General features: G+C 40.8%; 1 protein-coding gene and 1 long non-coding RNA gene across 5 annotated transcripts in view; one reads left to right on the forward strand and one right to left on the reverse strand.

The window, feature by feature from the left end:
* LOC137249722 (uncharacterized) overlaps positions 1-4672 on the reverse strand; it is a 57003-nt gene extending 52331 nt beyond the window's left edge. The window contains exons 1-2 of one of the 3 annotated variants that reach the window (XM_067781507.1): positions 4552-4672; positions 3741-4428 (exon numbers count right to left, since the gene is read on the reverse strand). In XM_067781507.1, the coding sequence (XP_067637608.1) occupies positions 3741-4428; positions 4552-4654 (791 nt within the window). In that variant the 5' untranslated portion in view covers positions 4655-4672. Of the gene's footprint in view, positions 1-3740; positions 4429-4494 lie in introns of all 3 variants that reach the window. The other 2 variants (XM_067781505.1, XM_067781506.1) reach the window with 2 other exon arrangements.
* LOC137249725 (uncharacterized) lies at positions 4518-12854 on the forward strand. 2 transcript variants are annotated; one of them, XR_010952499.1, is made up of 10 exons: positions 4518-5705; positions 5767-6244; positions 6310-7269; positions 7330-7559; positions 7617-7933; positions 7987-8274; positions 8344-8512; positions 8568-8701; positions 11177-11561; positions 11621-12854. It is a non-coding gene; the product is annotated as an uncharacterized lncRNA (long non-coding RNA). The 2 variants fall into 2 exon arrangements; XR_010952498.1 differs by having other exon boundaries at positions 4520-5705; positions 8334-8512; positions 11621-12852.
* Positions 12855-13021: the final 167 nt, after the last annotated feature.

Below are 13021 nucleotides of genomic sequence, written 5' to 3' on the forward strand. Positions count from 1 at the left end.
GCGGAGGTTCCACCGATGGAGTGCAAAAGGCTAGTACAGGAGGAAGGGCGCAAAGGGCGGTTGGTCATAGGCGCAGATGCAAATGCGCACCTCAATGCGTGGGAAGGAGCAGATACGAACGAGAGAGGCGAATCTCTATTTTGTTACATCCATGTTATGTTGTTACATTGAGCTCCGAGCGTGATATATTGGATGGTTATTGATAGACCATCCTTCTCCGACCATGCGTATATCAGCTTCAGCATCCCCCTAAAGGGGGTAGAGAAGGGAGGAACCTTTAGAAACCCTAGGTCAACGAACTGGACTAAATTCCAGAAACATGTAGAAACAAAACTGGGCGGTCGTGGAATGGCTTAAAATAATATTCGATTGGTGCATAAGACTGAATCATGTACCGCACTCTTGGAGAACTGCTCGTGTAGCTTTTCTACCAAAGGCGGGGAAGATCGTTCACGTGTATCCCAAAGACTATAGAGCCATTAGCTTAACATCATTTCTGCTCAAAACCTTTGAGAGGCTGATAGATGTGTACGTAAAGTCCAACGTGGATGAAAAGCTGCTCTCCACAACACAGCATGCGTACACCAAAGCCAAGTCGGTAGACACCGCATTGCATAGGGTGGTAATAAGCATAGAGAAATCCCTGGAATATAAGGAGTATGCTCTGGGAGTCTTCTTGGACATTGCCGGGGCTTTCAAAAATGTTGCAAAATGGGCGATTATGGATGGTCTTAATTACATTAAAGTACATCCTGCTTTAATCAGATGGATCGGCTGCATGTTAAATTGCAGAAAGATTACATCACAATGGGGATTGTACGAGGCCACGAAATCAGTGGAAAGGGGCACGCCGCAGGGAGGGGTGCTATCACCTCTGCTGTGGACGGTGGTCATCAACCAACTGCTCAGGCAATTCGATGAGGGACCCGTAAAACTTACGGTTTACGCAGATGACGGTGCAATTGTCATAAGTGGAAAGTGCCTTCCAACGATTAGTTCTTTGATGGACCGGGCGCTTCGGGATATTCATACCTGAGCATCTAATGTTGGTTTGAAAGTCAATGCGGAGATGACGGATATGGTCTTGTATACAAAGAGGTACAAGGTCCCAAAGTGGACCAGGCCTATGTTATGAGGGGTGACCTTACAGGAGAAAACTTGCACAAAATATCTAGGAATCCTCCTAGACAGTAAGCTGTCATGGAAGCTCAACGTGGAGGAGAGGGTCAAGAAGGCCTCACCGGCACTCTATGCATGTAAAAGAATGCTGGGGTGTACGTGGGGCCTATCGCCATCTCTTTCTCATTGGGTTTTTACAGCGATTGTAAGCCCTATTCTATACTATGGAGTTCTTTTTTTGTGGAAAGCCACACAAATAACAACATACCACAAAAAATTAGAGGAGGTATGCAGACTATCGATGCTTAGCATTACGGTAGCCCTGAAAACAACCCCGACGGCTGCACTATCTGCCATTCTGCACATTCCACCTGTAGACCTGGTAGCAAAGAACAAAGCATTAACGACCGCAACCAGGCTCGGCGCTTCGGGGCAGCTTGAGCGCCGACCATATGGCCATAGTAGTATAGCGTCATCAATCACAATACGAACAGACTACCTGATTCCCTATCTGCGCTTCGAGGGAGATCTTAAGGCCACAATAGAGGTAGACGGTTGGCACAAGGGTGCGCAAATGGCGGACGAGGCGATACATGTGTACACCGATGGTTCCAAAGTAGTGGAAGGAGTAGGGTCTGCGGTATACTGCGCTGATCCGGAAATAAGCAGATCCTACAGGCTGCCGGATTACTGCAGCGTTTTCCAAGCGGAAATATTAGCCGTAACCAAAGCAGTAGAAACCCTGGAAGAGAATAGCTTAAGCTGCAACCGTGTTAACTTTTATATTGACAGTCAAGCAGCAATTAAGGCAATAATCTCGCATAGCACAGCATCTAAATGCATGTTAGAGTGTAAGCAGTCTCTGGAGAGAATCGGGACAGGAAGAAGCATACCTCTATATTGGCTCCCAGGGCATATGGGAATAGATGGGAATGAAAAAGCGGACGAACTATCTAAAAAGGGCGCATCATTTGAAGCTTGCTCCCAATTAGATTGGTCGAGATTAAGCGAAGGCGAGAGGTGCACATGATCGACCAAGCGGGAAAGGCGTGGGTGCAAGCGCAGGGCTGTAAAGTGTCGAAGATTATGTGTATGTCTTACACCCTTAGACTAACACAGTTGCTGCTATCATTAAAAAGAGAGGACTGTAGACTCATGACGGGTATTCTGACTGGACACTGCCTTCTGGCGTCACATGCCTTTAATTGGTCAGTGATAGCAGATGTAGGAAGTTCGCGTTGGAGGAGGAAACGATCGAGCACGTTCTGTGCTCGTGCACTTGCCAGGCTAAGACTCCAGCTATTAGGAGTGATACAGCTGTCAGATCTAGAAGCAGCAAGTGACTTAAGTCCTAGGAAGCTTCTAGTATTTGCCAAGAGGACGAAGTTATTTTATAACATAGGTCCTGGTTTGTGATAGGGTTTTTCAGTTTGGCCGTTAAAACAAATTTCTGGTAACACTACGGACTAAATCTGTCTATGTGAGGTACTCATGGCCCGGCCAGTTCCACCTAACCTAACCTCGCTTTCGGATTCTAAAAACGGAGGTCGAGACGCATCTTTTGACACCACCTTTGATAATTTTTGATAAAAATTAGGTGGTGCACCGTCTTGTAAAACGTTACCATTGTATTTTGTTGGGAATAACGCAAACAGAGTTATTTTTTCATAGACTTCCATTATAGAATTGAGATTCAATGGCATATATGTCCTCTTTTTTGGTCTTTCTGAGTATTCTACAAATGTCAGCATAATCTTCTCAATTGGTTTTGTTAGTACATCGAAAAATCTAAAAAAGTCAAAATTTTGAGTTGAATCAGTTTACAATTAAAAGTGCGGAGTAGTAGGGCTTCTATATTTGGACTGTCGGTTTCTACCACAGAAGGGATTCAAGGGGTTGTGTAGCGCAATATATAGCTTCTCCAACCCAATTGTCAACCTCACCTTCGAGCGGCGAATCCCGTTTCACTAACAGACGAGGCTCTGGCGACCCCAAGCTCCTCATGGAACTTGGGGGTGGGGAGGGAGGGATGGCCTGAAGGTTTAATGTGGCCATATAAATCGTTCCCGAGATGGTCGGGCCAGCACCTTAATGGTGCTGTGTTACCGGAGCGTATCGGATCTGTATCCGACAAAGGACCATCACATCGATAACGCTCCCCAAAGCCTTCGGGGAGTAACCTAAACGCTACAACAACAACCACAAACAGAAATTCAAACATAATATTTTCCAGCCCTTTTGGCGGTTATTGCTCAATTATTAGCCGATACTACGCAAACCAAAAAAGAGTTTTCGAAAAATTTCAATAATCGAAAAGTATCAAAATTTGCAGGAAAGTCTCGAGGTATGCAGTTTTGTAGTCCACTCAATTTTAGTCTATCAAAGTAGAAGCAATGATCCTCTCTAAAAAAGAAGCACTTTTTTCTTACATTTTCAAATACTACTTTTACGTCGAATACGCTCAAATTCGAGCATTTTCGGAGCCACCCTAAGATGATGCGGGCATTGCGCTGGGTATCCTAACGGAGCTCCTGATGGTATCCTATGTTGACTGGGGACGAGCTAATAGGTGCGATATACATACATGGAACAAAAAGCAATATAATCCTTATCATACTTACGGCGCAGTTACTTTTTGCTCTTCTGTTGTAAATTCTTTTTTCAAAAAGGTTGTTGAATGGATTGTGTCGCTATATTCAGTATTTCCTTCATCATCTTCAATGGGCTCGTTTTTGATAAATTCGCTTAACTCGCCTTGCGAATTTTCACAATAATCCAGTAATTGTTCCTTTTTTAGTAAATGCTCAGCAGTACTCCATTGTGCTGATTCCGACTCAATCGCTTGCTGTCTGCCTTCAAGTTCTGTTTCTGTTTCTGGAAGAAGTGAGTTTTCACCAGTGCATTTGGGCTGGCAACTGCTCAACGGGTATGAATCTGTGTCGTTTGGTAATACTTCATCTTCAATTGCTGCCTCCATCATCGACATGTCTAAACCATCCCATTTTTTAGAAACCATTTCTCGCATCTTATGGTCGGATTGCACGCACAATTTTTGGAACCGATACACACTTATCAATTGGTGCAAGCATTTACAACACATTTTTTTTGGTAGCTCGTCACTTAGCTGCACTTCCAATATTTGGGGTATTGTGCTGGATAACAAGTCAGCTATTCGTAATTCGTCGCATTCATCAATAGTTTCAAAGATAGATTTGTGTTGTGGTTCAGTGCTGCCTTCCAGTTTAATCATACAGGTCCGACACAGGTAACCGATATATACATCACTTGTATCCATTTGAGCGAGTGTACCTTTTTCAGTAAAAATTATAAAAACACAACAGTAAAGCGACTTAGGGATGAAACGATCATAAGTACCTATACAAGTGTGTTCACTAAGCGATAAACGTCAAAACTACAAACAGCCTCGCTCACCTGATGGAAATCTCAGGTCTAGAGTCGCATTTTTGGTCTCAACGACAACATTTTTGTCTACCAATCGTCTCGACTTTTTCAATTTTTCAATCATTCGGCGCATTCGGTAATGGTATCCATTTTGAATTCGCTGTCATGCCGAATCCAGCGAGTGCCTGTCAGAATGCTTGACAGATAAGTCAACACACTTGTACTCCCTGCAAAAATCGTGTGACCAAAAACGCACACAAACACACGAATTTTTGACAGGGGTGACAATTTGGAATGAAAAATTCTTCAAATGAAATAGCATGTTGACAAATTTAGCTTTCCCACAATGTATCGTGCTCTCTCGCACCTATTATTTTTATAGGGATAGCAAAATACGTAATTTTTGCGTGCAAAAAAATTCGCCATTTCTAATTCAGCAGAGACAGGAAAACATTTGGTGGTCAAAAATTTTTTCAATTTTGAGAGTTTTAAATGGAATATCTCCGGAAATATTTAAATTAACAGGGAGTTCTCCAGATCACATATATATATATTTTAAAGCTCGCAAACTTATAATTTAAAAGTAATTTGGTGTTAAAGTTTGCAAATTTCTATACAAATTTTATATGTGTATACGTATATATATGTGGCAGCACAGCTTTGTAATGTCATCAATAAAATATATGTATATATATATATATATGTGCATGTTGCTACAAAAGCGCAATTGATTTAATAAAAACATTTATAATAAGTGAAAACAATGCAAAAATGAAATGTGAAATAAACAAAAATGCAATTTAAGTTTATCGTTGCCAATTTATATAGATATGTATGTGGATTAAGGTTTTGAAAGATGTGTAAATTGTAATTTAAAGTTCTATAGAAATTTGTTAAATTTGCAAACTTTAACAACAAATAACTTTTAAATTATAAGTTTGCGCACTTTAAAATATATATATTTGTGATCGGGAGAACTCCCTCTTTCATTTGATACCAAGTTTTACCCCGAACTCGGGGGTGCTATTCTAAAATTTTCCCAAAGTCTTTAATATACAATGATTTTTGCTGTTTATTTCGACAAAAATTTTTGATTTGATTTTTGTGCTCATCGAAAGAATTCACAATTATATAGCACCATGCCGCGAATAATGATAAAAGGTGGTGTGTGGAGAAACACTGAGGTAAGCATTTGACGCGACTGGTTACTCTTGGCCGTTTATTAACTAAATTGATAACTTTCAGGATGAAATCCTCAAAGTAGCTGTAATGAAATATGGCAAAAACCAGTGGTCACGTATTGTATCACTGCTGCATCGCAAATCTGCCAAGCAATGTAAGGCACGCTGGTACGAATGGCTTGATCCTAGCTTAAAGAAGACAGAATGGTCACGCGAGGAGGATGAAAAGTTTTTGCATTTTGCCTAATTAATGCCAACACAATGGCGTACAATTGCGCCGATTATTTCAGAGGGTTAACTGGCGCCAATTGTTCACACCAAATTGTTAGGTACAGGATTCGCCACGGGTAGGTGAGGTTGGCAATCACAACCCCTTGAATCATTTTGTTCGGCAGGTATGCCGCGGATATATTCTTGGCACTTGTTATTGATGGCTTTTATGATGCCACCAACACAACCTGGACAGACGTCAATGCTCAGTCAACCACCCAAGCCGTGTCAACCCCCAATACCCGGACACGTCCGGACGTCCTGGTTATAATGTATGCTAATACAACTAATAATTTACAAATTTTGCTGATGATTATTTTTGTGTTATTTTCTTTAGCAACGCACCTGTTACTGGTAAATATCAACAGCCGCAACAGCCTAAAAACCACCCACTGGAAGAAACTACAGGCCTGCCAAAATACTGCTCTCAGAATCGCCACGGGCTGTCTTATGTCCCCAGAACACCATCTGCATAATGAGGCGAGAATACTCCCCATCAGGGAGAGAAATGAGATGCTGACCAAACAGTTTCTGTTGAATACCCAGAAACCTGGGCATCCCAACAGACATCTGATTGACGAACCAGCACCGCCTAGGGGCCTAAGGAGTCATCTCCGTAAGCATTTTGAGGAAATACGGCACCTGAGAACCCAGCCGTATTAAGCGGTAAAACACAAGCAGGTCCTTGGTGAACTCCATAGACAGGCGTCGGACCTTTATGTCGGGAATTGCCCGGTGAATCCAGTACTTGAAGAAAAATATCCAGAACTCGCAGAAGAGGAACGCATACTCCCCAGGGAAACGCGTGTCACTCTTGCTCAACTTCGTTCTGGATACTGTAACAGGTTAAACTCTTACCTATCCAGAATCAACCCCGACATACAAAATGTATGCCCTGCTTGCAATGTGTCCCCACATGACACCAACCATCTCTTTAATTGTAATGTGGAACCAACGCCTCTAACACCCCTTTCCTTATGGTCCACCCCTGTTGAAACGGCAAGTTTCCTTGGACTCCCGTTAGAGGATATTGATGACAATTTGTGATCGGTCGCGGCTATTAGGTGGGGCGAGCATTGCTACAACAACAACAACAACAACAACAGCCGCAACAGTATGATCAAGCCCAACGCCGTTTAAATCCCGATCAGATGCCAAATCCGATAAGCGTTATCATTGAAAATCAAAATAGCGCTGGTGGTGCTTTTATTACTAATGCTCAGGGTTTATTACCACCATTGGTGACCACAAAATATGTGGTAGAAGATCAGGGTAACTCCTCGCCACGTTACGTTAGGTATCGATAATCGAAATTAATGTTTTGTTTGGCAATTACATTCATCTTTCTTCTTTGCAGGTCGTCTTTGTATTGCATACATGCAACAGCTGATTTATTAAAAACAACAGCTTTGTCCATTACACTTACCGCCTCACCAATGGCACGAACGGTTGAGGGTGAATATGAGCCACCCATTGTAAATTTTGGTGAATTGGGTGCAATTAGATCTAATCGTTGCAAGCCTCAATAGCAACTTGTAGATGCTGGTCGTCGTTTCAAATGTCTAATGTGTAAAGTAACAAGAGATGGTAAAAAAAATCTTTCACTTTTACTTGTGTTCATTGATCCATATTTTTTCTCAACAGTGCCAACTGCATATTTCCAACATTTGGGCCATACCGGACAGCGTGTCGATAAATATGAACGTCCTGAACTTGTATTGGGTACATGAGTATTTGTGTAAAAAATGCTTGGGTACCGATAGCTCTCATGGTAAACCTCAACTCATATCCACATCAATGCCTCGAATTCAATTGGGTTCACGTAGTGTGGGCAAGCATATTGTTGATTCCAGTGGTAAGGCCACAATTTCAAATGATGGGGCAACCATTATGAAACTATTGGATATTGTGAATCCAGCCGTAAAACTCTAGTAGACATCGCCAAATTTCAAAATGCTGAGGTAAGTTTTTTGTTATATTAGAATGTGTAGAATAAAAATGTTTCTCTTATCAGGTCGGCGATGGCACCACTTCAGTAGTACTTTAAGCAGGTGAAATCTTAAAACAAGTTAAACCATATGTTGAGGAAGGCGTGCATGCACGTATCATCATTAAAGCTATACGTAAAGCATTATAATTATGCATAACCAAAATATGACATGGCTGTACATGTGGAAGCGCCAATCAAAGGAACAACAAAGTGCTTTATTGGAAAAATGCTCTGCCACAGCAATGTCCTCCAATGTCCAAGAGTATCAGAAAATTGTTAATGCTGAATGGCGTCTCCTGTACAATAAAATAGGTAAGTAAGGCGCCAATGTTGTGTTTTCTAAACTACCAATTGGTGATGTTGGTACACAGTATTTTGCAGATCGTGAAATGTTCTGTTAGTGTACCAGAAGAAGATTTGAAACGTACAATGAAAGCTTGTGGTGGAGCTGTTATGACTACAGCTAGTGATATTAATTCAAGTGTTTTGGGTCAATGTGATTACTTTGAAGAACGTCAAGTTGGTGGTGAACATTTCAACATTTTCCAAGGTTTGATAGTGGGTTTGACATTAACTTCATTTTTATAGTTTATAATTATTTAAAGGTTGCGTTAATGCTAGAACATATACATTGATTTTACGTGGCGGTGCCGAACAATTTTTGAAAGAAACTGAGCTTCGTTACATGATGCTATAATGATTGTGCGGCGCACAATTAAACATGATTCTGTTGTTGCTGGTAAGTCAAAATACAAATTGAAAAAAATTTCTAATCTTAAATTGTTAAGTAAAATTATGAAAAGATTGTGTCCAAATCCGGAAAAAACTATAAAATTTGTGTCAGTGAAATGATAATTATTGCTTTTGGTTGTTATTTTGAGGCATCGTCATCGAGTTCCTTCTGATCGTATATGCCGGTTCTTTGCATTCTTTTACATGCATAAAGTGCCGTTTAAGCCTTCCTCACCATCACCACGTTGAGCTTCCATGACAGCTTACTGTCTAGGATCATTCCTAGATATTTCGTGCAAGGTTACCCCGTAGGGTCGCCCCTCCTAACTTAGGCCTGGTCCAATTAGGGACCTTGTACCTCTTTGTAAACAAGACCATATGCAACGTCATCTGCGTAAACCGTAAGTTTTTCTGGTCCCTCGTAGAATCCCCTAAGCAGTCGGTTAATGACCAGCGTCCACAGCAGAGGTGATAGCACCCGGAGTGCCCCTGTCCACTAATTTCGTGGCCGCGTACAATCCCCATTGCGTTGTAATCTTACTGCAGTTTAACATGCAGTCGATCCATCTGGGTAAGGCTGGATGTACTTTAACGTAAATAAGACCATCAATAATCGCCCATTTAGAAAGCCCCGGCAATGCTTAAGAAGACTTCTAGAGCATATTCCTTATATTCCAGGGCTTTTTCTATGCTTATTACCACCCTATGCAATGCGGTGTCTACTGACTTGCCTTTGGTGTACGCCTGTTGTGTTGTGGAGAGCAGCTTTTCATCCACGTTAGACTTTATGTACACATCTATCAGCCTCTCAAAGGTTTTGAGCAGAAATTATGGGTCTATAATCTTTGGGATACACGTGACCGATCTTCCCCGCCTTTGGTAGGAAAGCTACACGAGCAGTTCTCCAAGAGTGCGGTACATGATTCAGTTTATGCACCCATCGAATATTATTTTAAGCCATCCCACGACCGCCCTACTTGAAACTTGTAGCATGGCCGGACATGTACCATCTGAGCCCGGCGATTTCACCACCACTACGAGGTCCTCAGTAGTGTAATTAGGCAGCATATATGAATGCAGCTGTTTCCTTACCATTACTACAGCTCGCACCCGTCCTTCCGTTTGCGCATAGTAAACGCCAAATCCGCGCGCGCTAAGTCCAGAAACCTTTCCTCCCGATGGATGCCACGGCTCCTGGATCAGCGCGTTAGGAGGAGGAGTTCGCTCGACGCCACTTTACTGTGTTGGAGGTTTATCTGTATGACTCGCAGTACCAATGGGCTGCTTGTCCCCCTCCAGCACCTTCATCGTGACGTCGTCTACCTCCTCTAGCCCTTTTGGTTTAGAGTGTTCGAAGCCCCCTTCAGCCTCTTGTACCTGTTGTGCCGGGTGTTCCTCTGTGCGACTCACAGCACCATCTGGCTGTTGGTCCCCTTCTAACACATTCGGGGTGACGTGGGCTACCTCCACCTGTCTTTTTTCCCTTAGGGTTTTGAGGTCCTTTTCGACGTCCACCGTGATGTATAACTAACCTTCGTCCGTAGGCCGAGATACAGTAAGGACCTTCGAATCCTGTGTCGGTATGTTCGGATTCTGATTCTGCAAAAGTCGCAGTGTATCCTCCGACTTCATCACGCATGGTATCCATACCTTAACTTTTGTTACCTTGGGGATTTGCGCTTTATCCACCATCTCAAAACGAGCGTTCGTGCCCTGCCTTTGGATGTTTGGAACCACTTCCTCCAGCCATCGCAAGCTCGCGATGTTGTCGCACGCTATCATCTTCATACCATTATACCATCCCCCGAATCAAGGGTTGGAAGGAGCTTACTTGGTTATTCGCGCATCACCTTAAGCATTAAGCTAATAAGCTCCTTTTCTACAGATCTGGAGATCGGCTAAGACCTCACACCAACGACGATTTTCGTTACAATTGCTAGTGCATGCTCTCCAAGATGTAGATCCTGATCGAAAGTCACACCCAAAATTTTAGGGTGTAAGACAGTCGGTAGGGTAATGCCATATGGTCGACATTTGGCGCGGTCATGTTTTAAATAAGGTCACCGATGATTTGGTTGGTGACAATATCAGGTTTCGCGAGGCGACAAAACTGGAGAGATTGGGGAGATAGCTGTTTATTTTATTACAAAGCTCATCGATGTAGGAAACAATAGCAAAGGCGTAGAAGCAATAGCGACTCCTGGTGGTAAAGGTAGCTATTGATATGTAGAAGTTAAGCAGAAGTTTGAATATGAGTTTTTTAAGTTATAGCAAAAACAGCGGTGAGGATTTTTAATATCTTACCAGGTACCTTCGTACATGTTTCTAAGAATGAAGAATAAAACCTATTCAAACTCAATTTTCACCAGGACAAAGCCGCTGAGACTTCGCTGTACTTTAACATACAATACGTTACCCCATTTTAGCACAACTATCATTTTTTGATTTTATTAAATTTTATAAAATGTTTCTTCCTCTACAGTTCTATTTCGGTATGGGATGGTAAATATGGCTTTCGCATTTTCTACATCAATAACTGTGAAAAGGTGGAAGAAATCCATGCGTGTAAATCTCACATATTATCTTGGTCGAGCGTTTCTTCAATAGCTCTCTAGTGGTGATGGTGACAGCAGAGAAACCCAACTGTTTACAAATGTTACACTTCAAAAAGAATCAAAATATCTGCCATTGCGTCTACGGCTCAAATACCCACAGTATATGAATGAATCGATTGCACCTAATTGTCTGCCTAACGGATAGTATACATATTCATCAAATCGAAAATATTGCACCAAACGAACTGGGTCTGAATACTGAAACAGTACACATATTCAAAATCGATGAGGAGGCTGTGATGATGGTATAGGGTGAGTTGTTGAATAACATACGAAAACCACTTTAACTCATCTATATATTTGCATTACAGCTAAAGCGTTACAAACAGCAAAAATTGCTGGCGCCAAGCAATTGGAAAAGGCAGTGAAGCTTTCATCACACCGTACGGATGGTGTAAAGTTAGAAAATGCTGTTGTAACAGCTGCCACCGACACAACGGTCATCTCTACTTCGCCGAGTAGCGGCTCGTCCGACTATCTATCGAAGACAGTATAATCATATCTTTTGCCAACACAGGTTAGCGATGTGCATGCACAGGAAATGATTTCAATTGGAAAACAAAAATCAATTAAGAGAGTTGATTTATTATTAAAGTATTTACTTTTCTTTATATCGACAGTATTAATTTAAGTTGCAATATCACGTACATATATAATAAGGGATGTGATACGATTGCTGTCGGAATTAGATTTGAAACCAATCAATACTCCTGCTATGGGTTGTAGAATTATTGTTTGAATAATTAGATTTCGAACAATAATAAGTCTGACTTAATTACAAGTCGTACATTTTTAAGTTCATCAATTATGACAGCAATCGGATTCCACGACACCTTTGAATATTATTGATCTGAAAAAAGAGTAAACCTAATCTGAATTTCTACCAAGCTTTAAGTTGTAGATTATTCAAATAATTGGAGTTTTTTCTAAAGCTTAAAATTATTTTCTGCTCGCTTAGAAAAGATTTCAATTGGAAAACAAAAACCAATTAAGAGAGTTTATGTTATTATTAAAGTACTTACTTTTCTTTATATCAATTGTATTAATTTAAGTTGCAATATCACGTACATATATAATAAGGGATGTGATACGATTGCTGTCGGAATTAGATTTGAAACCAATCAATTCTCCTGCTATGGGTTGCAGAATTATTGCTTGAATGATTAGATTTAGAACAATAATAAGTCTTACTCCATTACTAGTCGCACATTTTTTAGTTCATCAATTACGACAGCAATCGGATTCCACGACACCTTTGAATATTCTTGATCTGAAAAAAAAAGAGTAAATCTAATCTGAATTTCTAATTAGCTTTAAGTTGTAGATTTAAATTGATTCAAATAATTGCAGTTTTTTCTAAAGCTTAAAATTATTTTCTGCTCGCTTAGAAGAGATTTCAATTGGAAAACAAAAACCAATTAAGCGAGTTTATTTATTATTAAAGTTCTTCTGTTTTATATGAACTGGATTAATATAAGTTCCAATTTCATGTACATATATAATAATATTGAAAATAATAAATATTGAAAATTCAATTTTTTTGGTTCATATTTTATTCATATGGCTGTTCCAGGTAGAGTAAATCTGCAGGTAAAATTCACGTTATATGGCGGTTATATAAATGGTAAAACCGCAGTAAAATTGATTGTCAAATGACTCGAAAATGTAGAGTGAAATGACGGAAAAATGACCGCCATTTGACGAGCGTTGTG

This window comes from Eurosta solidaginis, chromosome 4 (assembly GCF_040869045.1).
Source record: "Eurosta solidaginis isolate ZX-2024a chromosome 4, ASM4086904v1, whole genome shotgun sequence".
In the NCBI taxonomy this organism is placed as follows: Eukaryota; Metazoa; Arthropoda; class Insecta; order Diptera; family Tephritidae; genus Eurosta; species Eurosta solidaginis.